This window comes from Zootermopsis nevadensis, unplaced genomic scaffold (assembly GCF_977971745.1).
Source record: "Zootermopsis nevadensis isolate Lab colony 2312 unplaced genomic scaffold, Znev_1.0 Znev_ptg000002l, whole genome shotgun sequence".
NCBI lineage: Eukaryota > Metazoa > Arthropoda > Insecta > Blattodea > Termopsidae > Zootermopsis > Zootermopsis nevadensis.
In genome coordinates, this window is record NW_028259134.1 from 10,350,210 (window position 1) to 10,376,446 (window position 26,237).

At 40.3% G+C, this 26,237-nt stretch overlaps 1 protein-coding gene and 1 long non-coding RNA gene across 7 annotated transcripts in view; one reads left to right on the plus strand and one right to left on the minus strand.

The window, feature by feature from the left end:
* Positions 1–25,637, minus strand: part of Lrch (Leucine-rich-repeats and calponin homology domain protein) — a 69,677-nt gene extending 44,040 nt beyond the window's left edge. For 3 of the 6 annotated variants that reach the window (XM_022072087.2, XM_022072086.2, XM_022072083.2), the window contains exon 1: positions 25,418–25,637. In XM_022072087.2, coding sequence (XP_021927779.1) covers positions 25,418–25,592 — 175 coding nt within the window. In that variant the 5' untranslated portion in view covers positions 25,593–25,637. The remainder of the gene's footprint in view (positions 1–25,417) is intronic. The other 3 variants (XM_022072082.2, XM_022072085.2, XM_022072084.2) reach the window with 2 other exon arrangements.
* Positions 2,566–26,237, plus strand: part of LOC147875062 (uncharacterized) — a 41,849-nt gene continuing 18,177 nt past the window's right edge. The window contains exon 1 of the long non-coding RNA XR_015535280.1: positions 2,566–2,644. This is a non-coding gene — a long non-coding RNA (uncharacterized LOC147875062). The remainder of the gene's footprint in view (positions 2,645–26,237) is intronic.

The following is a 26,237-nucleotide window of genomic DNA, read 5'->3' on the forward strand; positions in this document are numbered from 1 at the left end:
ATTTGAAGAGGTTTATTTCACTTTCAGTATTTCGCAAAGCAATACGCTATGGGTTACTTCATATTTGAAAATGTTTAAACTAAAACGTAAAGTCATGCAAAATGTTAAATGCCTATGAAGAGCTGGAATCCATTCCAGAGTAAAAGGTTCTGATAATACAGCAAAGTGTAAACGCAGTCCATAAACAAACATGAAGTAGGATTTGAGGTTTTCACAGCGGTGAGTATGAAGTTTTCTGTCTTCTGGGTTGTTGCGCTGTGTAGTCTGTTCATCGCCCTGATGACGGAGGCAGTATGACCTCTGAAACGTTGGTAAACATCGACCAGACTACACAGCGCAACAACCCAGAAGACGGAATTCTTCAAACATGAAATAGACCTACATCCGTCTCAAGTGATCAAATACACAATCGACACAAAAAACACCAGCATAAATGACACAGAAGCCAAGAAAAACAGCATTAAGCCGAAAATAAAGAGTGCACAGCCTTTACAGTAACTAAGAACAGAAGCATACGGAAACTACATACGAGACTTCCACACACGTCCGTTACTGCAAACCCTTCGAAACATGAATTCAAAACATCAGTTTTTTGCGAGACAAACAAGAGCAGAAACGTGTATTTCCGAACGGATTACCCATACTCGCAAAGTAAACAAAATAATAATAATTGACCACCAAAGGGATTATCATCATGACCAACTCGGCAATTTAATATACATCCGCAGAAAAAGAACACTTACCAATTACAGGAAAGAGCTGATATGTTCTTTTTCACTACACAACAAATAAATCCCCAGTTTCCAGCTACAACAAAAAGATATGATGAGTGAACAACTGAAATTTGTATTAAAGGCCAAGCCTTACAGGCACGTTCTCTGAATTCAGACAATGATTTTGTCTGTGCAGGCTTAAAGCGGCCATATTACAAGCGATGCTACTGGAATACATTAAGAAACAAAGCGGGCAAACGTTTCAACACAGACATTTTAAGAAAGAAAGTATAAAAATGTTACTGAAGAAAATTATGTTATTCGGAAGTAAAGCGAAAATATAAAATAAATATAAGGCAGCGTTCGCAAGAAGCTTTAAGACCGGGGGGGAGGGGGGTAAAAGGAAACGCTTAGTGTTAGTAAGTGGAGCACACGGACATAGACACTGTCCATCACCGAAGGAATGAAATGAATACTTCGGAGACTAGCAACACGATTCGGAGGATAACTAAAAGAGCACTTATCAAAGCTGAAGAGAAGAAAGGCACAAGCAGATGATACAATATATTCTGAACTATATAAATACAGCTCAAACATCGTGAAAAAATATCGAACAGATTAAGATGTGGAAGAGAGGAAAAGTAGCAGAGGACACCGACTTGCGATAAAAACTGCAACAAGCATACAAAAATGTCTTTACTACACACAGCGTTAACAAATAACGTTAACTCTGAGGAATTCATATGGTGGACGTTCGTGACAAAATGGATAGAGATTTACAAGATATGGGTAGCAGAATTAAATTACAAAATGTACGACAGTAAGCTTAGCAATTTATCAAATTTTAAAATCTGTAACCGATCAGAATGGAAATGCTGTGACAGCCGATATGAGATCAGGTTAAAGAAATTCCAGGTTCATAAACGCAGCAGAGCTCAAATTCTGATTATGAATGGTACAACGGCAACTCGCAAACACGTGCCATCAGCACTGTTTAATGCACAGACTTAAATAAATCTGCATGACCTCAAATCGAGCGATAATGCTCTTCACTTGCATTTGGGAGGCATTATTCAGGTTTGAAATTCGGCAGTGTCATCGACCATTCTGACTGAGGATTCTCGCAAATTTCCTCGGCCTCTCGTGTGGAGAAAGCCGGGACTAGTACCTTGAAACGGCCCATGAGTACTTCCAAATCCTCAACTACTTATGATTCACCTCATTACAGGCTAAGCACGTGTTCAGCATAAAGTCGTTAAATAACCCACGAATCAATAAATTGGGATTGGAAAATTTATTTCTGATCTACAAATTCTCTTTGTGAGGGTCATACACAACAAATTAGAACGTCATTCCTCCCAATAGCATCAAGCTTATCACAAGAATGACCCTTCGGTGGCCTCGTCTGCTGTCGCTTGTTCAGGCCAAGGGCAGATCATGCCTTGAAAAGCGAGACTGCAGGGTGGTGAACATGCAAACATATATACATTACACAAATGTTACATGCTGTACAAGTATAGGTCTAAATGAAATAAATGTTTAGCAACCTTAGAATCCCCTAGAAACGTTTTAGACAGAAAATGTGAACAAATTTATTTCTAACGAATACAGCAAATCTCAGTACATAATCAGCGCATTGTTACGAATTCCAACTGTGGAAAAAAATCAGAGATCAATGTATGGTTAGTGTAATGAATGATCACGCTTGCCTATAAAAGAATGTGTAATAACGCTCATTAGAGTAGAAAATACAACAGAGTACCAGAGATCATAGACAGAGATACTCTTCGGTAACCACCACCAGTTGGAAGCACTGAAGCTGATTCATGAGTCTTAGCTATATCTTGCTAACAATCTGTTCACTCAGTCTAATTTGATAGTGAATATGAAAGTGATAAGTTAAAGCTGTTGGGCCAATGAGACTTCTGCAGGTAAGTATGGTTTACATGGTCTAATAAGATATATGGAAGTTTAGCTTGTTGAATAAGACGAAAGAATTTCAATTATACCAAATTTAACATCAAGAAATACTCTCTGAGAAATGGCCAGCTTACATTTATCACGCGGTCATATCACGTGAAACCAAAATCTTATCTGTGGTATTTATTAAGACGCAGATAGTTTCTGCAGTTCGCATTAAGAGGATTCTTTGTTAGATTTTTGGGTTGTATGTATGTAAATTAATAGCTGACTGAATAAACATTCAGGCAGGAGCAGTGAACCAGTTGCATCAATCTGATAAGATATATGAAACTAAATTCAAATGCAAAATGATCTAAGGACGCGGCCTCTTCTGATACTGCCACAGGCCAACGTCTGATTTCCGGGAGAAAATTACAATCTTCGGCAACCTTCCGCCCCCCACGTCAGAATTCCTCAAATGACACAACGTAAATTCTCAGAAGGCTCAGAAAACCACGTCATCAAAATACCAGATCTATTTTTAACAGACGAACTACCCATGACTACAACTGGTAAGTACCTTGGATCTACTGGTGTCACATCCAACCAAGGGTATATACAACTAGTAGCAACTACAAGTTACAAGATGGCTGTCTTCTGACTAGTTGCACCGTGTAATCTGGTAAAAGTTTACCTACAAGTTAAATTGGGTGGTGCCGGATAGTATTAAATTATCCTCAGGTCTGTGGCCAAATTCCTGCTAGTGATATGGAGCTTGTACTTCGGTACACCAGATGCAATGTCAGTTGAACCAACATGTTAATCATCAACATGGTCAGCGGAACCAGAAATCTTAAGACCGGCATATGGTTAGCATCGTTAGCTAACCAAGCCATTCATGCTTCCGCATGTAACGTATTACATTACAGACACACGAAATTTTAATCCTGTCAATTAAAACAACCTATTTTCCTCTTGAAGTATCAAAGTGGTTTTGGTTAACTCTTAACATCCGTCGATAAAGATTTTAAGGCGAGTAATAAATACAGCACGGCAACTGGCAGGCCCTCCGCAGCCGAGACAAAGCATATGGCCCAAATATCCAAAGCAAAGAGCAAGAAATGTCGTAACAGTTTTCTTATGTAGTTACTCGAACGACCAAGCTAAATTATGGCCAACCAGTTTATTGATATTCGAAGACATTATCTTGTCATTTCCGGTTCCGGCGATATGGCCAGTGCGGAACAGAGATACGCCTAAACAGCCGAAGTGACATTTAATATTCCAGTCTTCTACTTTCCAACATCCTGACGCGTGTTATCTTTCCCGTGGTCGGCATTCACAATGCCATTTCTGGATACATCCGACATATTGCAACATTATTACTTTTTCCTTGAAACTAAAACTGAAGTGGATGATAGTCTTAACGTCTTCAACCGATAACATTTCAGATAGCGTGACTGTAGCATTAAGGTACAATTTGGCTGCACGCGACAGAGACAAGCGACCGAGGCAGGCGACAGAGACGGGAGACGGACACATCGCAGCTTGTCGCCACACACTTCTGAGGTGACGACCGAGACATGCGGCAAAGTGTTTGTTTTCTTTGTTTTGTTGAGACATACGTGCACATATTCTGTGAAAAATGAGTACACAAATGCTTCTAAAAAGGTTACTCGAAGAATAAGAAGAAGATGATGTGTTGCTGTGTTATTTGTTGCGAAAGAAACAAAGAAAACCTATGAGTTCAATATTCAAAACCAGACGCGAAGAAGGTTCTTTCTGTCGGTGGTCAGTGGTCGGTTTTCTGCTACTAATTCTACCAATTGCTCATCTTGGTCACCAGTAAATTTAATTTCTGCCATTATTTTACTCAACAACACACGTGCTGCCTGAGCCCGTCGCGAGACACTACTGGTCCGAGAGCGGTCTCCTGTGCTTTGTCTCTGTCGCCTGTCTTTGTCTCGCGCTCGTGATTGTACTTCATACGATTGTACAGAGAGCAGACAGGAAGCGACCAGTCTCGGTCTCGTAACTCTGTCACCTGCCTCGGTCGCTTGGCTCTGTCGCGTGCAGCCAAATTGTACCTTTACACTTCTAAAACAATAGCAGTTCTTGGCCTAGTCTCGATTATACACGAAGTTAATACGAGTGCAGCAGCAGACTATTTCCTGAGATATGAATCAATCCAGCGGTGCATTTACAAGCTTTTCATTTGGAATTTCAATCCTTCTCTTGCCAAATTACGTCTACTTAAATGACCTCTTAATTTTCTAAAGGTGTCTCGCAAGATTTGATTCTTTACACTAGTAGGCTCTTATCTGAGTATTGAGGTTCTGTTCCCGTCTTCAAGTGGTCGGTTGGCATTACAGTGACAGATATTTTAATTATTCTCCTTCATTACACGACTAGTGGTAATTGCAGAAGCGGAGTCGGGTTTATGTGACACATAAACAAAGTAATTAAAGTGACAGTAACGCATATGTCGTTCGAACTAAAACATATGAAGTGCAGTAGGGATTGTGACAGGAAGCTGGAGAGACCAAATTCTTCACAAGAGAGAATTCCGTAGCCACAGAGTTCATACACCCAGTTACCAGAGAAACCGGCAATTCTACTGCAAGAGAAATTCAACAACCTACCCGCCCCTCAGCGATTAACGGATACTGCTGAATTTCAGTAGAAATCCGCCCGCGGCGCACCGATACGTTATGTAAAATGCGTTGGGAGGTGTTCGGGTCATTCGCCTTACATTACCGACAGAAAGAAAGAAAGTAAGTAAATGGCGAAAATTTATGAAAAGGAGAGCTTATGTTGCGTTGTGATAGGCGGAAAATGAGAATGCCTTTAGAAACATCAAGAGACAACTTCATGCGGTGCTATTACAACCGCGATTCCAAATTCGAGTTCTTAAGCACGGGTTCACAGAGTCTAAAGCGACACGACAACTGCATCATAACGAACAAAGTACTGTGATCTGCCCCGAGTCTTAGGATACAGTGGACGCAAAACAACTTTGGGCTCGAGCTACGTCGCATTAAGTGAGAGAAGAAAAATGGAGAGCAGTTCGGCAAAGTGTTTGTCTGAGAACGCACAGAGACTGGAAACATTTTTCCTTTCCTCTTAATTTCGACACGGCTGGTGGCATTTTGATACACAACTCACTGTATTCTGTGTACTGAAGGCACACGCCTCAATCCGCACGAGTTACAGCCTGATCGAAAAATATCACATACGAGGTGCGATCGGAAAGTTTCAAGACTGTGTCAATAGAGGGCGAACCGGATGTAGTACGAGCTTCTGCCGCTAGGGGGTGCGGCCTACATTCATAGTGAATCAGTGTGCTATCCGGCATCATCGAATTAGCATTTGTTTCTTAGTTACGGGCGTTTTGGTAGTGCATTACACCGACCCTCCTGCGATTTCGGAATGGCGTGTGCATCAAATTTTGCCAAAGACTCGCCAAAACGGCTACGGAAACCTATGAAATGCTAAAGCAAGCATTTGGGGAGTCCGCAATGGGTCGTGCACAAACTTTTGTGTGGCATTCACGTTTTAAAACTGGCCGAACCTCTGTCGATGATGACGAGCGTTCTGGACGACGATCTTCGAGCACAACGCCCGAAAATGTTACGCAGATTCGGCAGGCCATTCACGAAGATCGACGTCGTACCATCAACGACTTGTGCGACATTGTTGGGATAGGCTATGGGACCTGTCAGCTGATTCTAAAGGAAGAACTCCACATGCGACGCATCATGACAACGCGCCAGCGCACACCGCCCTCAAAGTTCGGCAGTTTTTGGCCTCAAACACCATGGCCGTCATCCCGTACCCTCCTTATTCGCCGGATTTAGCTCCGTGTGACTTCTTCCTCTTCCCAAAGATGAAAATTCAGCTAAAGGAAGTAGATTTGAGACGATAGAAGAGATTCAGGCAGAATCGCAGATGGTGCTTGACAGGCTGACAAAGAAAGATTTCCAGGGATGCTTCCAGGCTTGGCAGCGGCGCTGGGATCGTTGTGTTCACTCCCAGGGAAACTACTTCGAGGGTGATGGATGAATTTAATACCTGAGATAAGTGTACGGGTTTTTATAGGCGCAGTCTATAAACTTTCCGATCGCACCTCGTACGATAGTATAAGGAAGGTTGGGTTATCTCTCCGGTGTGGTATAACTTCGCGATCTTCCCCTCCCTCCTGCGTGTATTTGTGATGCGGTCATCCAAACTCAGAGTTAATTTTCGTTCACTGTACAAATAAAAAGGACATTTTAACATAAAAAATAAATTACGACACATATGTCATGCATCCTACATTCCGTTGTGTACTTGCGGACTATTGATCTTTAGTTAAGAATATGGTACCGTATGCCAAAAGCGCATGATGAGACGCTGGCTTGAACCCCACCCCACCCCCCACCACCAGGTTGTTGTCATCCATCACTGCTGCCACAAGGGCCGTTTACACCTTCCAGTCTGAACACAATGCGTCCTGCGACACTCTCTTTAGGGACCCACAACATGGACGTAAAATCTGTGACACGTTCCGTATACAATCTTTTGAGTCACGAAATGAGTGCAACGAGAAATACGATGATGGTTTATATATTTAATGTAAGCGTAAAAAGGCATGAAACATTACAATTCAAAGCTAAAGTAATTTCAAACCATTAAACGATCGATTCCTATGCGATCCCATTCAAAGGAACAACGACAGTCAAAAGGGAGTGGAAGAGCTTTTTATCTTATCTTTGCTGTTTTATCTTTAATACCAGCCTTTCCTCCCTGTAGACTTCGCGGAATATGGGGAATTTCTTGACTACCTCCGCCACAGATTCTGAACAACTTTGTTCCACGGGGTTATATAACCACTTATAAAGTAATGGAAGGTAAATGACAACCAATACAAATAGCATCACAACATTTTGCTACATTCGTGTAAACTGTTTCGACGTAACCACCTGAAAGTATCTATAATGTCACACGTGCCACACAAAGCACACATGATTTCCCTACATTCAAGACCCCAAGACCTAACAGGAAACCGGGATGCCCTGACCCCATAAAATGAGGACTTCTTCCACGTACAATCACACTACAAACCGCAGATAAATAAAATCAAATAACGCGTTTGGTGAAAATAAATAAAAATGGAAAATAATAAGAGGAAAAGAAAGACACGGAATGGACAGAAAAGAAGGATGGCTGTCTTCTGGCCTGCTGCGCCGTGTAATCGGGTAGAAGTTCATCAACGTTTCAGAGGTCCTACCTACCTCCATCATCAGGGCGATCACCCAGAAGACAGCCATCTTCGGACTCTCCGCCGTCAAAACCACGTACCCTGCTAAGAAAGAAAGGAGTCCAGATGGCAAAGCGCTTTTCGAGATTTCAATGTGGTCAACGTCGTTCTGTGAAAGAACAGTGTTCCTATCTCGAGAAACGTTGTAGCAATCTGCTCCAACAGACGTAAAGTTGCATGGGTGCCATCAGAGGCGTGTTTCCTCGTCCCCCATTTAAATAACAGAGGGATGGTTTTCACATTCTACGTTTCTTGTAGCCTAGCAACCTTTAGACTGACAAATGACTATCGATCGTGACCAACAGAAGACGCCCCTCTACACCTGAATGGACAAAAATAGAGAACTAATAATAGTCGCTGTTCATTTTTATCATCACTGGCAAAACTGATGTCTAAAAATGAACACAAGTTTTTGTAGAGAAACTGTTTGTTCCTATGTCTTCAAAGAGGTCATAAAATCCGACTTTCTGTAACTGATGTCAAACACGTTAGGATTTCCACACAACCTTCGCGTCAGGGAACTGACAAAATAATTTAACATAAGGGTACTCGAAATTAATGAGAGCAAACGGTCAGTTTATCGGCGAACCTGAGTCTGTAGCAGCCATATTCTGCATTTACAATGTTGCCAGAAGGAAAAACAGTAAATACAGTTGACGAAGAAGATGGACACAGTATGTTTCTCCTAAAGGCTGACATCTGCCGACGAGTCTAAAAGGCGCCAAAGCCCAGATCATAATTACGATCCTCGCCGCCGTGAAAACCTCAAATCTCGGATAATAAACGCAGTTTATATAATAAACACGTTCTAGAAAGAACATATGGCCCATTTACGTGTGTAATTCTCGCCACCAGTCAACTGGTTCAAATGTTAGTGACAAATACTTTTAGCTTCACGCTCCAGCCACTTTTAGCCGTAAGGAACGGACATTCACAGTCTTCTTACCACGGCAACTCTGAAGGCAGCAAAATGTACATGAACGCCCTGATGATACGGGCATCAAGAATTTCTGAAACGTCGGCAAAATTCTATCAGACTACACGGCGAAACAACCCAGAAGTTAACCATGTTCACAGTCGTAAATAGTTCCCAAAAGCTTACAGTAGAGAGAGACGTTTAGTACAAAAGGAAGTATTATGCAGTCGGTAAACAGCATCTGCTCCTAAAAAAGATAAGCAGCCAAAAGTATGTAAACGTTTGAAAGATTTGTGTTGAGAAGACCAGGTGTCTTAAATCGGGAAATTCAAACTTTCTTCAAGAAACATACACATCAACGAAATGAGAACACTATTAAAGAGTCTAAATAACAGAACACCCGGTGGTTTGTTGGTACAAAGTAAAAATAGTTCAAGTTCTCCCCTTGTTCCCTGACCTCCCTCACTATTCGAGGAGCTTACACTCTAGCACTGGGCCCCTTATTGATCCATGCTCTTATCTTTTCAACCACAGTGGGAAAGGGACCAACAGACGATAACTTACCCACATGCAACGAGTGATCCGTTAGCAAGAGGGTAGTTCTGACGCATTACACACTTTTAATTGCCGTTTAGAGAAGTTATTTAACTAAGATAAGAACAGGTGTCACAAAAATGCATGTAACATTATTTCTGAGCACAAAGCGTGTTACGATGACGGAAGGATATAAATGAATATGGGGATGTACTGCTGTTGAGCGACGGACCATTTCATCACGTCATTTGTAATACAGGTAACCCTCGATTTACGCCGATTCAGAATAAAGCCGATTTTGAAACCAGCAAGTCAAAAAGTGTAAAAAAATATATTTTACTATTATTTATAACGTTTTACAATGTATCTCTTACTGATTCTTATACTAAAACATAATTCTAACATCACTAATTTTGTATTAAAAATTACAAATACAGTCATCTCTGCAATTGCGTATGTTTCGTTAACGCGAATTTGCTCCAATGAGATCGATGAATCGGTAAAATCTGTTTGTGAAATGCAACCTTTTGCATATGCGAGTTTGCTCTTATGCAATTTCATTCCAGGCGCTTTAAACTTTCAAAGGACTAATTTAATCTCAGCGGAGTTACCGGGGTTATTTTTACTACGCGATTTTCTATAAGTCGGCGTCTTACATGAATGCAACTATCGCATAACAGCAGAGATGACTGTACACATCAATCACGGGGACCAACGAATTGCCTATTGTAAGAGCATAAAATATATTTTTTTAAATTCCCTTTATTTTATTTACGTTATTTCAGAGATTTAAATGTAATGTCATTATATTACTCGTCAATGTTTGGGTGCTGGGAACGCATGTCATTGACTTCCCATTGATTCGCATTATAAAAAGAGTTTCAATTTACGCCGGTTCGTCCAGGAACGAATCCCGGGCGTAAATCGAGGGCTACCTGTATGTATTTGTGTCCCTCTGTTCGCATGCTTCTGTGTACGTATCACGAATCAATTAATGGGAAAATATTCGCTTGACAGCATTGATAACGATTTCTGTTGTCTTTAGAATCCAGCTTATTTCCTTCTTCGAAATCCTATTAGCGAGCTGATTCAACTCCACCGTGCATACAACAGGACAGACCACGGCAAGTCAATTCTAATTTGGTTAGGAGCCAGCCCAAAAATTTAGAAGGCAGTCCCCCCGCCCCAAGACAGGCTCATATTCACACACGCATATTTCATACAAAATAAACATTCTGGTGTGAAACGACGAATAAGCTATACACTTACATTCAGTAACAAATCTCTCATTTGGATTCTTGCCTTTCAGGTTTGAACTAAAGTATGAACGGTCCAAAGCCTTTGTAGGATCAAATTCCATCACTGACGGTCCATTCATGTTACACATCAGCATGTCACTTAAACGTCCCTCTTGTAATGATTATGCGAATTTATTGCTAACAAAATCCATTAAACGGAATGCTCTTACAGAGCACAAGGTGGAGACAGGCAGCAGAACACTGAACAAGTGTCCAAAAAGCTGGAAATCTTTCATTATTAGCCAATGCTATTCCAGCAGCTCAAGCAGTCGTCATTCTTGGTTGGTGGCAAAAGTTGCTTCTTGAAAAGTTGGGCCAATGACAGGTAATCTTAAGAGTGATTCCTCTTGGTCAAGAAAATTCGGTAGAACTCCCACTTATTCTGCGATTAAAAATCGATGTTCCAAGTATTTGTCTGCATGTAGAATCAAGTTTCTTTCTTTCTCGAGTTCGACATACGGCCTTTCAGTACTATTCAGTCCACGCAGAGATACATTTTCATGTATTCCTTTCAGGGATGTTATCTTAGAAACCTCATTCTTCATGTTGCCTCTGAAAATGTTTAAGTAATTCCAGTGACGTCAATGTGTTCTTCATATTCAATTCAATAGTAATCAGAAAAAAGCTCTTACCCCGGAAACAAAGATAACAGGTTCTTAAGCATTCCGACAGACAAATTTAAAATCAGCGGGGTTCGCAGCAAACTCTTGGTAACAGAAGAAACACTATCTTTTTCTGCAACAATACTTTAAAGGTGCAGTGTGACACTTCCAATTGTTCAAAAGTGCATCTTACATCACATAAAGAACCGTAACTCCTGCAAAATGCTCTAAAGACTTTGGAATACTTGCTTCAGTTGATACATTTTCCTATGACAGAACTTGTTCAACTTCTTCAAACCTGAGTAAGTACAATACATTTAATACTTTTTACTGAATTTAGTACACGGATGTGCCAGGCAATGAACAATTACATGGCTCATGTTCTGCCTAGTTTTCTGCTTCATTCACACCGGCATCACCATCGACACCAATCAGCTGACTGAAAGGCAGCCAGTCCAGAAGCCCATACTTTCCCAATTCTTTTTCAGTGGCATCCAAAAAGCCATCTGCAGGTGCATAATGGGAGGTACGACTGACAATAAACACTTTTCTCACTTCGTTGCATATAAAATCAACAACGCACTTTCTTTGTCAGTGGATCCATTTATCACCCTGTAGTTAAAAAATCAGCCCATTTTTTATTTTGCAATGCGTGAGGGGTCCTTGTATACTTTTGTTTTCATGTGTATAATCATCCCGCTCTTCAGACCTGGTTTTCTGCGAACACAGTAAATTTTAACCGGAAAACCTGAAGGGAAGAGACGACTTGGCGAGAATTGGGGGTAGATGGAAGGATAATATCAAAATGCATCTTAAAATAGATATTGTGGGGGACTAGAATGGTTTCAACTGGCTCAGCACAGGGACCAGTGGCGGCTCCTGTGACCACGCGAGGAATGCTCGGGTTCCATAAAAGCGGAGAAGTCTTGACCGGCAAAGCCACTGCTGTCTTCTAAAGCAGGAGTGAGTATGTAACACGATGACCCCACAACACCAGCAATACTGGCGGTATTCATCGTACAACCCTGAAGTTCGTATCTTTGGAAAGCGCGAACTTTTACGAAAATACCATGACAGCGCGATAAACTATTATGTGACAACTTATATGCTGTGAAACTTGTAAGACAAGTTATAAAAACAACTACTACAAGTGTGCATGTGTGGGTATGTGAGTGTCTGTTCCTTGACTCAATACCATAGGCAGACTGATTTTCGTATGTACAAAATGTCATGGCAAAATCCTCACTATATTCCTCTTAAGGTTCCCTGGTACTCACCAAACAACATGCCATAAAGACGATGGGGAATTGGAGAAAAAGCGACACTCCTTCTTGACCTGGGTACAAGGTTAGTTTCACGTCCCGGCCGCTTTAACCCCGGGGAATGTACTCCCGGTATCCACTAGACAGGAGACTGGGTGTGCCCCAGTACTGGTCTGCACGCAGAGACTAAGAGAAGCGTTTCCTGTCCCTGTCGGGAATCGAACTGACTGGGCTACCCCGGCTCTTACTCACAACGTTCTTCATTAATTATACCAACATTAAAACTATGTGAATGTGTGAGGTCAGCATTCAATATACGATCATGCTGTTTTGTATGCTGACTGATCTTTAGAAACTTCTCAACTTTCATTATGGTACGTTCCGGGAAACAGATCACAGCGATCGCTCGAAACAGCATGTAGTGATAGCAACAAGAGATGAAGCAATATAATTCTACTTCCTAAATTTGTACGAAGAAGTATTACAAATATATTTAGTAATAATGCGAGGAATATTAGAACCCTGCATAGTCTAATCCTTCGTCTGAGATATTATGTGCATTTCACCGTCTGCTGCATTCTGTCTATACAAAATGTACCCAAGAGACAGAACCGACCCCGACTTAAAGAAGAATTGTACTCCGTAACGGAAGTCTTATAACGAAGATATTTTCAAAACAATAAACAAAATCTACATTGGTTTTTACTGTGTGCAGTCCACAACCTTTCGCCTTCCAGTGTGCTGTCTATAACCCTAAAGATTACAATGAGCACAGCTAGAACATAGTTTTATCTGCTGTTTTGTGTCAGACATGAAACGAATATTTCAAAATATAGAACAAAATAATTCTAAAATTAAATAAAAACAACGCTGTATTTTATATACGCGGTAATATATTTAACAGTAAAACACAGAAGTCAAGAAATCAATTTCACAGTCTGAGTTACGGGGTACAAAACACCGTAACGACACGTACTTTACAGTTTAATGGAGAGCATAAAACGAAACCAAGTCTTAGCTCCAATGAATCTGACCACGAACAGGAAGTTGAAACTTTTTATGCGCATTTCCTGATGCTATAACCCGGAAACCCCTTCCATCAATTGCCAGCCCTAGTTTCCTTCCGAAGCCAAGGCTTTCATTCCAAAACCTCCGTCTCCAAGCTGAAGCATATGCAGGATCCTCAAACGTCAACAGCGCGTTTTAAATACGGACGCTTGTATTTAACAGTGCAATTATGCAGAATAAGCAGATAGAACACAGATATTTATGAAGATTCTTCGTATTGAAGAAACTTTCACTGTTGACACATTAAGCCTCTATGACTGCTGTTTTGCGTACAAAGGCCACAAATGCTATGGACTTTAAAACTCTATCGAAAAAAGTTTTTCAGATAAAAACTGTTACAAGAGAAAATTCAAAAAAATATACGGTAAATGCCGGCCGCAGTGGCCACGCTGTCTGAGGCATGGCCCTCGTGCGCCCGGCCGCTGGGACCGTGGGTTCGAGTCCCACTCAAGGCATGGATGTTTGTCCGCGTCTTTCTGTGTTTGTATAGGTAGAGGCCTTGCGTCGGGCTGATCACTCATCCAAGGAGTCCTACCATTGCCCAAACAGATCAATCGAATAAATAAAAACCCTCGAAACCTACGGGTAAAAGAGGATGAGAGAAAGAAAAGAAAGAATTTACGGTAATCTGTGCACATTTCAATGAAAGGTATAAAAAAAAATATATTTATGCAGAAATTATGGTAATTTATAATTTCTGAACAAGCACTGATAAATATGAAGAAAATTGGCCATTACTTTTAAGAAATCGTATCAGGAGGGTTTTCATAGCAGTTGGGTCCAACATGACCCTTAGGGCTATGCCGGCCTGAGCTTCGGCTCATGGTAGGGTCACCCAAGCCGGACAGGTCTAAGGAGATGCGCTAGACTAAGAGTGATACCCTGGTCCTCCAGGTTGGGGGTTGGGTGTAGGGCTAACAACCTTTCACCTTTAAAAAAATATGTGTTACGAAAAAATCAACCAAGCCTCGGATCAGGACGGACTCTTTGGCACGACCACGGCAATTGAAAAAGGACATGAGATTTGGTACTTGGAACATTAGGAGCCTCTATAGGGCTGGGGCACTGAAATCAGTGTGTAGGGAATTAGGGAATTATAAGTTAGACTTAGTGGCAGTACAGGAAGTGCGATGGGAGGGGGAGGGCACGATCCCAGTGGACAATTTTACATTTTTCTATGGAAAGGGGAATGACAATCATCAGCTAGGGACGGGTTTTTTTGTTCATAGCAGAATTAGGGCAGCAGTTAAGAGAGTAGAATTTGTTAGTGACAGGTTGTCTTACGTAATTTTGGAAGGACGTTGGTGCGACATCATTGTCCTTAATGTTCATGCCCCAACGGAAGACAAAAGCGATGATATCAAGGATAGCTTTTATGAAGAATTGGAATCAGTATTTGATACATTTGGCAAGTATCACATGAAAATTCTGCTAGGAGATTTCAATGCAAAAATTGGGAGGGAGGATATCTTCAAACCCACAATAGGCAGCGAGAGTCTCCATGCACTTAGTAATGATAACGGTGTTAGAGCAGTAACCTTTGCTACGTCAAAAGATTTAATTGTAAAAAGTACAAAATTTCCACACGGTGATGTTCATAAATACACTTGGACTTCCCAAGATGGCAGAACACACAATCAAATAGATCATGTTTTAGTAGATAAGAGAAGGCAGACAAATGTAATTGATGTGAGATCATTCAGAGGAGCAGATCGCGACACTGATCATTATCTGGTGGTAGCAAAAGTGAGGGAGCGGCTTTCAGTAAGTAGACGAACTAAACAAAATTTTGACACAGAAAGATTTGATTTGAAAAAATTAAGTGAGGGAGAGGTAAAGGAACAATATCAAGTTGAAATTTCGAATAGGTTTCAAATTTTAGAGACAAATGAGGATAATGAAAGTGTGGACATCAACAGGGAGTGGGAAAATGTCAAAAACTGCATCAAAATTTCAGCAAAAGAGAAACTAGGATACTACAGGAGAAAGCAAAATAAACCGTGGTTTGATGAAGAATGTTCAAAATTAATAGATCGAAGGAAGCAAACAAAGTTTCAATAGTTGCAGAACCCAAACAAAACAAATGCGGATAATCTAGGTAACGTGAGACGTGAGGCTAGTAGAACCTTTAGGACTAAGAAAAGGGAATACCTGAAGGGCAAAATTGCTGAACTTGAGACAAATAATAAGGAAAAAGACATCAGAGACCTGTACAGAGGCATTAATAACTTTAAGAAAGGATATCAACCCCAGACCAATTTGGTAAAGGATGATAGTGGCAATTTGCTTGCAGATCCAATAAAAATTGTGAATAGGTGGAAAAATTTCTTTAGCGAGCTCTTAAATGTTCATGATACTGGTGATATTAGACAGATTAAAATGCATACAGCTGAACTGTTGGTGCCAGAACCTAGCTTAGATGAAGTGGAACTAGCCATTGGGAAGTTGAAAAGTTATAAATCTCCAGGAATTGATCAGATTCCGGCCGAATTACTTAAAGCAGGTGGCAAAGGGTTGCATATGAGGATCCATAAGCTTATTCAGTTAATTTGGGATAAGGAAGAGATGCCACAACAATGGAAGGAATCCATAATTATTCCTATTCATAAGAAGGGGGACAAGACTGAGTGTGGTAATTACCGAGGAATATCGCTGCTATCAACCTCATACAAAATTCTATCCAACATTCTTTTGGCAAGATTAACCCCATATGCGAATGAAATTATTGGGGATCATCAGTGTGGGTTCAGACGAAACAGATCAACGATTGATCAGATCTTTTGCATTCGTCAGATACTAGAGAAAAAATGGGAGTTCGGTGGGACCGTACATCAGTTATTTATAGATTTTAAAAAAGCCTATGACTCTGTGAAGAGAGAAGTGCTATATAATATTCTTATTGAATTTGGTATACCAAAGAAGCTAGTGGGTCTAATAAAAATGTGCTTAAATGAAACCTGTAGCAAAATTCGAGTAGGTAAATATGTATCTGAGACATTCCTCATCAAGAACGGTCTAAAACAAGGAGATGCTCTGTCTCCCTTGCTCTTTAACTTTGCGCTAGAATACGCCATCAGGAAGGTCCAAGGTAGGCAGTAGGGTTTGCAATTGAATGGGACACATCAGCTATTGGCATATGCTGATGATGTTAATTTATTGGGAGACGATATAAATACAATAAAGAGGAACGCAGAAGTTTTACTAGAGGCTGGTAGACAAGTGGGGCTGGAAGTAAATTCAGAAAAAACTAAGTACATGTTAGTATCTCGTCATCAGAAGACAGGCGGGCAAAATTATCTTAGGGTGGCTAATAAATCCTTTGAAAGGGTTACAAAGTTCAAATATTTGGGAACAACAATAACAAATCAAAATGATACTTGTGAGGAAGTTAGGAGGAGACTAAATTCCGGAAATGCTTGCTACTTCTCAGTCCAAAATATTTTGTCTTCCCGTCTGATTTCTAAGAACCTGAAAATTAAAGTATACAAAACAATAATCTTGCCTGTTGTTTTGTATGGGTGCGAAACATGGTCTCTCACTCAGAGGGAGGAACACAGGTTGCAGGTGTTTGAGAATCGGGTGTTGAGGAGGATATTTGGGCCTAAGAGGGAAGACGATGGGGCGTGGAGAAAACTGCACAATGACGAGCTTAAAAATCTGTACTGCTCCCCCAGTATTGTGAGGGTGATTAAGTCGAGAAGAGTGAGATGGGCGGGACATGTAGCGCGCATGGATGGGACAAGAGGTGTGCACCGGTTACTGGTTGGGAAACCTGAAGGGAAGAGACCGCTGGGGAGACCTAGACGTAGGTGGGAGGATAATCTCAGGCGGGATCTATGGGAGATAGGAGTTGAAGAAAACTGGATTTTGTTGGCCCAGGACAGGGTCCGGTGGAGGGCTTTGGTTAATTCGGTGATGAACCTTCGGGTTCGGTAAGCCATCTAGTTAGTTAGTTAGTTAGTTAGTTGGGTCCAACAGGAAAACTATTCTTGGCCCGAGGGCAGAAAAAGAGTTGGACCACCTTGCTCTAAAAGATTAAATTCCCCAGATACACAGTATAAGAACCTTCGTGGTGGGGCGACTTCTTTCTTATATATGCCATTTTGAGCGTTCTTGCGTGACTCATGATGTTTATTTCGCTGTTGGAGGACTCTCTGCGTTCATTAGTGTTCATGGTGAACGCATGTTTTTGTGTACTCCACAATTCTGTTTGACTTTGCCAGCACTACTGGAGCGTGGCGAACGGTTTACGACTCTTTTGCTGGCCGTGACTCATTAACTTTCCAGCCCTACAGCTCTTGAAGTAATTACATCCATACGGGCATTATTTTATTTCGATCACGGCTTCAGAATGAACACGTCTTATTTAATTACTGTAAGTAACATAATTATGACAGATTCCTCTTGAGACGTACGTAGGCACTGTTTTCAGACCACGACGGCCTCAAAATCATATTCTCATTTCATTTAATGCTATAGAACGTGAATGAGTGTCACTAAAAGACAAACGAATCAATCTTCATGAGGAATGCAGAGGCTTTAGGTTTTACTTGAAAGTACTTTGAGATTTTTATGCATCGTTTCTCTTTATGAGATCCGAGGTCCTCGCGGTGGTGAAGATGTTTCCCTAACTGAAACATGAGCCAATCCGAAGACTCGAGTTTCCCCGGTGACTCCAACAAAGCCAGTGCGCGTTTAAGCAGAACTAGACCAGGACCTAGTGTCCAAGCAAAATGTCCAGCAAGCAACAAAGGTGGGGACGCGGACACGGGCCCTCGACAGGATTTTGACCGGTCCAGGGAGTAGTTCTGTCGATGACAATGAACATATAATTTTTGGGTGCTGTCAATTTCTTCGGCCTGCTCGAACTGTATTATTGCAGATCTTGAAACCTTTCACTTTACGTCACAAAATAATACCCAGATTATTTCACTGGACGTTTAATCCGCCCATGGCACTCTAGCCTCTATAATTACGACGACAACCAAAGAACAAGGCAAGAGAAAGTTCTTGGGAGGTCCGACAGTTTCATTCTTCTCGTGTTCATGTCTAACGTTCAATAAAGGACGCGTCTGAATGGTGACTGGTGACAGAGGGAAAGCGATAATAGCCTTCTACGATTTGAAGCTTTCACGGCAACGGAATGCAACGAAGTCTTCTCGAGTCAGTATTGAATTCCATGGCCATTGTCTGTTTTGGAGGTAGAAATTTAGGGAAATTACACACAGCTCTACTTACCACAGAACTCAAAAGCAGTCTACTCCCTTAGTCGGAAAACCTGAAGATAGGAGACCACTTGGGACCGGTGACATAAATGGGAGGATAATGTTAAAATAATGTCAATAGAAATGGTGTGCGACGATGTGGTTTGGTTTCGTCTGGCTCAGGATAGGGACCAACGGCGGGTTTTTGTGAACTTGTGACCCTTCGGTTATTATTGCTCCATGAAGATACGTAATATTTGTAACAGTATGTGTGTATAAATTCAATATTTACTGGAATAATGCGTTTCTTCTGAACCGATTGCAAAACTCTTCTTAACGAAAGCAGTGTCTCAGGTAAAACCATTTCGATTCACTAAATGCTGCGCTGTAGTGGCTGGAATTAACTTCCCAATCCCAATTGGTAGCCAATTTTAATAATTGAGAATAAGATTCCAACTGGGCGAGGTTCTTGCTTCGCTGCATCCAGAGATTTTACAGTTTCAGTTTACATCCTCTTGAGGTATCCATTAAAAAAATTACGCTAATTAGTTGAAGTCAGGGAATAAAACGTGGCGTCAAAATCCCGCAATGAGTATCACGCTACCCTTGGCCGTTTGTTCAGACAAAAAACAATTCCATCAAAATATCTGCACATACGATTACGCTTATGAATTTAGTAATATTCCGAACAGGGCCATACTTCACTACAAAGTGCATCACAATTAGGAACACACGTCAGAAAATAATTAAATTTTAGTATATCCTTCTTTTTTAGGCTTTTCTCTTAGAAATACTTTATTCAGAAAATGTGTTTTATATTACTGCAAACACTCAGACGGGAAAGAGGCCGAGTTTCAACGCCTAAAGCCCTACTGTACCTTCATGACTGTGCGTCGCCTATAATCTTAACAAGTTTTAAAGAAATTTACGAATGTCCATTAACTGCATTTACCCACCAGCTGATAGGCGTCGTGCGTAAACAAAACTCAACTTTTTAATGGTACCCCGAATGGTAAATTTATCCGTACTTCTTATATAGCCTACAATACGGGGATTCGTCTAGTTTTTAGGACATTTGCATCATACAAAGCAATTCTGACATCGTTTCTTCTACTTCTTTCAATAGTTTTCTCTGGCCTGTTTCGATTCAGAATTCATTCTCAAATAACGAATCCTTCAGTTCCTTCAACAAGCGACTGCCGCATGGCCTATACCCACATAAAACACACAAAGAAATGTGGCCCTACAACTATATTTGTGCCTCGAGCGGGGTTAGAAGTCTCAATCTAAGTGTTCCTGAGATCCGAGACAGTACGCGCAGCTTAGACGACTGCTATTAAACTTTACAGTGCTGTGCCTTTGTAAGTCATCGGACCCTTTATCTAGTTCAAGTGCAAATGAATAGTTTTCTTGAACTCAATAGAAGTGTAATGGTGTAGACTACTGTGGTAGAGCACACGTAGTATCCAACGCTTTCTTTGGTACTCTGCATTCTTCCAAACCCTTCAGCGCCGAAGCTCATCAAAATAATACTTAAACATTTAGTCTCTATCTCAAGAAAACAAGCTCAACTGGTTAATGCCGTTTAGAAAAATAATTGGTTTACTCAGAGACTCACACGAAACATGTGAATTACTAATTGTTAAATCAGTTACCAATGGGTTTTAAAGTTATTTCTTAAAGATACTAAACAATTCGTTTGTTGCTTTCATCTTGCCCTTCTTGCAATAAGTGCTACAGTTTAGTGTAGTTTAGCAACATAAGTACATTTCTGAAGAAGCTAATACAAAATACGTGGACACATTATCTTTTCCGATTATTTTATGAAACAATTCGGAACCCGCGACATCAGAAACAAACATTTCTTTAGGGAGAGACGGTTTTGTAGTTTATTTTCGTCTTCTTTGCCTTGCGCTGCACTCCTGTGACAGAAATACGATAAGTCGAAGATACAACACTACAGGGCGAGTCAGAAATATGTTTACAAACTTCGTGTGCGTGTTCCAGGATCAAAAATAAGAAAAAATGTTCCTATGAACATGGGGTCGCAAATGTTTCATTTTCGAAATACTCATCCTGTATACAACTCGCGACTCTCCTGAGGACCGACTTCTTGTGCACGTTAAATAGAATACGTTTCGGGACAATTAAAAATGTATACGCCATTAGGGAGCGTCTGATTCAGTAATTTCGTACAAGGATAATGCAAGCACAAGTGGGCAATTACATTCCACACTACATTTCTGCCATTTTGATGCTCAGATATGAGGTCAAGATCAAAACAATTTAGAGCTGACTGCGTAGCCCATAATCGTGTCCACAAAAACTGTATTCTGAATCACACAGCAATTTTTAAACACATGCTTGCTGGCGTTTAACAGAAATAAAATCTCATAAAGTACGGAGCTATACTACATTGAAACAATGAATTAAGACCTCGATAGATATACAGAAACCCTACTTATGAGCATGGTAAGATTTCTTTCATTTAGCAAAAGAAACTTAATTATTACTTTCAGAACGGAAGTCAAAAAAAAAAGATCACACACGAGTCTGACGGATGCACGAAGCAAGGAAGGCAAACTGTAGATGCCAATTCAACAGAAGCCTGAGAAGAACGTCCAAGCATTCACCCCTTGCCTTAATCTACCAGAAGCCCTGCCCCAGTGAAGTTCATATTACGAAATGAGACCAAACTCGTGGTGATGATGTGGTGGTGAAGTGATTCCATTTGTGAGAGAAATTGGCAAAACCAGAAGCCGATTATAATGACAAATGTTATACTACTACTGCTAAAGACGCTACCGTGTTAAAAAAAACCTGCAGATATTTAACACGCCAAGCGAAATAATGTATGCCTAACGCAGTTCCTCTACCGTCAATAACTGTTTGCTATAAAAGTGGGTAAATAAAAGAGCGGGCAGCAAAAAAACATTCAATCCTCCGCCGGAAACATCAAATATCACAAACTTCTCTGCAGGCTACCCGGTCTGCAGTCATTTCTAAATATCAAAATGTCTGTAAAAACAAATAATATGCTATCTGCAACATTTCAGGGTAGCAAGTTCTTCCGAAACGCTGGTAACCACCGACAAGATTATATGGTGTTACAACCCAGAAGACCATAATACAGGCCGATATGGTTGTCACGACAGGCTAATTATTCACAAGATTTCCTTCATTGCAAAACTTCCCTCATAATAATAATAATATATTCTATTGAGGAAGAACTCTATTCTGTGTTCTGAATTCATAATCTACCCGTCATTACTTTTAGCACATTCTGCTGAAAGCGTGTGCACGATCATTCTTCATCAAAACCAGACATTTTTATATCTGAACAAGAAGTCAACTAAGAATTACAGTGAGTATACAAAGAGAAACATTACCACTGCAAACATTCTAATGTTACTGCAATTACAATAATAGAACCGCAGTCTTTCCCGCAACACTAATTTTCCTGCCAACAGCATAATTTTCTATTTATCCACATACTCCCATCATCTCAGCCAGTGTTTTAAGGGAAATGGAGCCAGTGTACCAAACACGCAGGATAACAGAAAAACCCTATTCACGTCTTAGAATAACTGAAAGCAACCAGCAACGAAATCAGGCAGCAGCCAGGAGGAAATGGGTGAAGTGATGGAGAGGACAATGACAAACGAAATATCATGCTCATGTTGTCCGGCAGCATTATGTTGCTGTGTTTCAGTGACCGTGTAAGTACCCTCCGCAAATTCGAATTTGAAGATACTTCGCGGATGTCACATGCTATCTGTATACTCTAATTAAAGTTAACTGACATTGTAAAATGGGGAAAGGTTATCGAAAAATAAAACCGCATGAATTGTCACTCTTGGAAGAGCTCTGACGTAGAAACCCGTCTTGTGCACACAAACCGCAGTGTTATCAGTCAATGTAGATGCAATATAAACACGGAATATGTAATCAAAAAATCCGTAAGTTAATATTACTTAATCGAATATACAGAACGGCCAAAAATTATTCAGCACATTTCAAACATAGATACAAAGTGTAAAAGATACTAAGCAACTGCACTGCTTCAAAGAATAGTGCAAAGAGTTGTAATGAACAACAAAAGCACCTTCTGTAGCTCGCAGGAGGGGCACGATGCGCTAAAAAACATTTGCGTCTACTGCAGGTTCTACCTGCCTCCATGAACAGTTCCAACTATTGCGTCATATCCTCATGGCCGGCCGCTTGTGTTCCATACTCCACGTGGGAATGTCTCTGCACTTGTATCACAAATTTAATCTCCCAATACTGCAGCACATACGCCGCGTTTGCGTTGACATCATTCTGCGTTCCCCATCTGTCTTCGTTCAGCAGCACCACTATCGGCTGTAGTAGTAATTACTAGTTTCCAGAGTAAAACAACGATGGTTATGTCAGAATCACTTTCGTCACATACTTGATCAACCCCTTGGCAATCACTTCGAAAGAATTGTATTTTTCGCTATTTAAAACCACAAAAATGTTTCAAATACAAACTGTGAATCTTAATGAGCTCCATAATTTTTTACATGCAAATTGTTAGTATGATAAACTGTTTCTGACTTATCTGAACTTCAATGTGAAGTACTGTTCATATCTGACAGATGTAAACAAAAATTAAATTTACTCCACATTACCAAATTTCATCAAAGTGCATTCAGTACACTGAGAGATAAAAACATGTAGGGCAGACACACCCTCCCCATTATTTTTACACTTATTTACTGTTAACTAACTCCATACAGACGTTTCTCTTGGATCAATGAAAGTTACTCACATTCTCAACAAATTTCTCACCTTTGATGGAACCTAAGGTTCATTACCATGCTCAAAAAAACCTGCTACTCGATCCTATCCAGGGCCAGATAAGTTAAATTCAAATCTCACAACATATCCCTTAAAAAATCTTTGAATTATACTCCAATCTATGCATTGGTTTCCAAAGTGGTCTCTTAATTTCAGACTCACAGATTAATATTTTATACACACGTAACTCCATCACTTGCATGCTACATGTCCTGTCAACATCCTCCTTAATCACCCTAATAATATTTGGGGGGAAATATAAATTATGAAGTTCCACACTACATGGTTTTACCAATATTCCCATCACTTCTACTCTCTTTGGCTCTAATGATTTTCTCAGAACTAATGCTGTTAGTTAATCCATGTTCTTTCCCCGTGACCAAGTTCCATACCCATATAAAACAACAGGGGACATAACAGTTTAGCTTTCAGACAAGAGATGAAAATATAAAATATGGTGAACTAAATGGTAGCAATCATTCAGCAAATTTCTATGCAGGCCTCACATCTTGAGAAAATGTTTCTAAGCACATGACAAAGTTGCTGTCTGGGAATAAGGTAAATTTACTACCACATATTTTTCTTTCTGCTCTTATAGTGAATAAAAATTATTAAGGTACACTTTATCTTTTAGTGTGCCCCAAAAATAAAGTCATGAGTTTAAATCGGGTGACAATCACCAAAAGCTTCAATGTTCATAGAACAGCTGTGTCAGCCGTAGCACTGTTCTGCATGAAATACTGATATGTTTTCTTCACCTTCAACCAAATGATCAAAAAATAATTGGTCTTATGTAATGTTCAGAATTTAAAAAAAATAAACCCATTATTCTCTGAGCACTGATTGCTCACCACACTCCAATTTTCAAATCATGTGTGGGCACTTCATAAACACTAGAGAATTTTCAATGGCCCAGTACAGATTGATCTGTTTACATACGTGCTTAATGTAAACCACGCATAAGCCAGGGAGGCAGTTATGGTTAATTTTCCTGGAAGAACCAGATTGCTTGCCAAACTCAGATAGCAAAGCTGTTGGTCTCATAATAAACTATTTTTTAAAGACTTAACATCTATATCATCAGCAACCGAAAACTTATGTTTACCCATGTTACATAAATAATAAGGAAATTGTTAAGTTCTTAATAATATCAATGGTACCTCTTATTTTATGGTATCCCACTGCTGCAAGTTTCTATTCTTATGCTTCTGGGGAGTCCTGCAATAAGTGGGTAGCTGTCTACAGCAGATTACCTCTTTAGTCTAAATATAGCATATATACCATTGATAGTGAAGTGTTAAGGGTCAAGGCCACCCTTTCTGAACTATAAATTACTGCTACGTGATGATATCCTATTAAGTGGCTGGAACACTTCCCTTTCCTTGACCACACAAAAAACCATTATAACACCCTCAAAAATATTTACTAACTTCTCCATTGAATTATGACCATGTTTCAATATGATTACGTTCCACATGAAAATACTGAAAAATATACTTGGATATCCTTCAAACATCTAAATCAGACGTTTTGTTAGCCCTGGAAACAGTTTATTGCACTACATCCAATAGTTTACCTGCAGATGCGAAGAATCCTAGTCGTATTTCAATTCACCTCATACATAAGAACAAATAATTTACGCTACGGCAAGAACAAAGTAAGGCACGTGCCGGACTATCAAAATATTAAATCGAATACTTTTCATCAAGCCCATGAATTGACATCCCTTCCCATCGACCCTGCCCTGTCTAATAACAAAGCAGCCTGGCAGGCGAAACATTGAAACTTGTGCACGTACCTGCAATGACCGTATCGCTGAGGTTATACTTTCCTCCTGTGTTTGGAAAATCTTTCAGTTTTCTTCCTGTTAACTTTAATTCACCGCTTAAATAAGCTTCTTCTATTAACCGTTCCAAAGACCGTGTAAGCTGATTTTGTAAGTGACCGCTCATCTTCGCAGCAACCATCGCCATGTTATAGTTCTCATCCTTCTACAGCAAAGATTTGTGGGTACATCTGACGTCATTGTACGGAGGGCACACCTTAATAGTGTCGTCTGCTAGTACACATAAACAGTTGCACGTGCTTTCTCAGTTACACTGAAAAGTCGGTTGGGTACGGAATAGGGCAAATAATCGAATAGGCAGGAAGACTTAAATTCATGTCACCTGAGACATCTTCTGTGCTGTCCACAAAGGCGTAAAACAAATGAGGGACTGAACAATAATTTCATTTGATCTGGTGAACAAACACTGGGAGGTCCAGGGATCAGAAGTGGCAACCACATGGCTTCTTTGGCATTTTACTTAGTCTTAAAGCAATAGCTTAAAATAGATCATGACATGGAAAGTGAACATTTAACGGTGTTCCAGACTGTAGGGGAAACATACAGTAATGGCTGAATGCATGGACGATTAGGGCCAGTAGTGGCCTAAAAGATGCCATGATCTAACTCCATTAGATTTCTATGTTTAGGGAAAGTTCAAAAATGAAGTGAATGCAAGAATGGTTAGAACAAGACAAAAACTCACCAACAGGACTGAATATGACTGCAATCAAATTAAACAACACAGGGAAGAATTACAATTTTCTACCTCCATGTTAATCAGATACAAGTA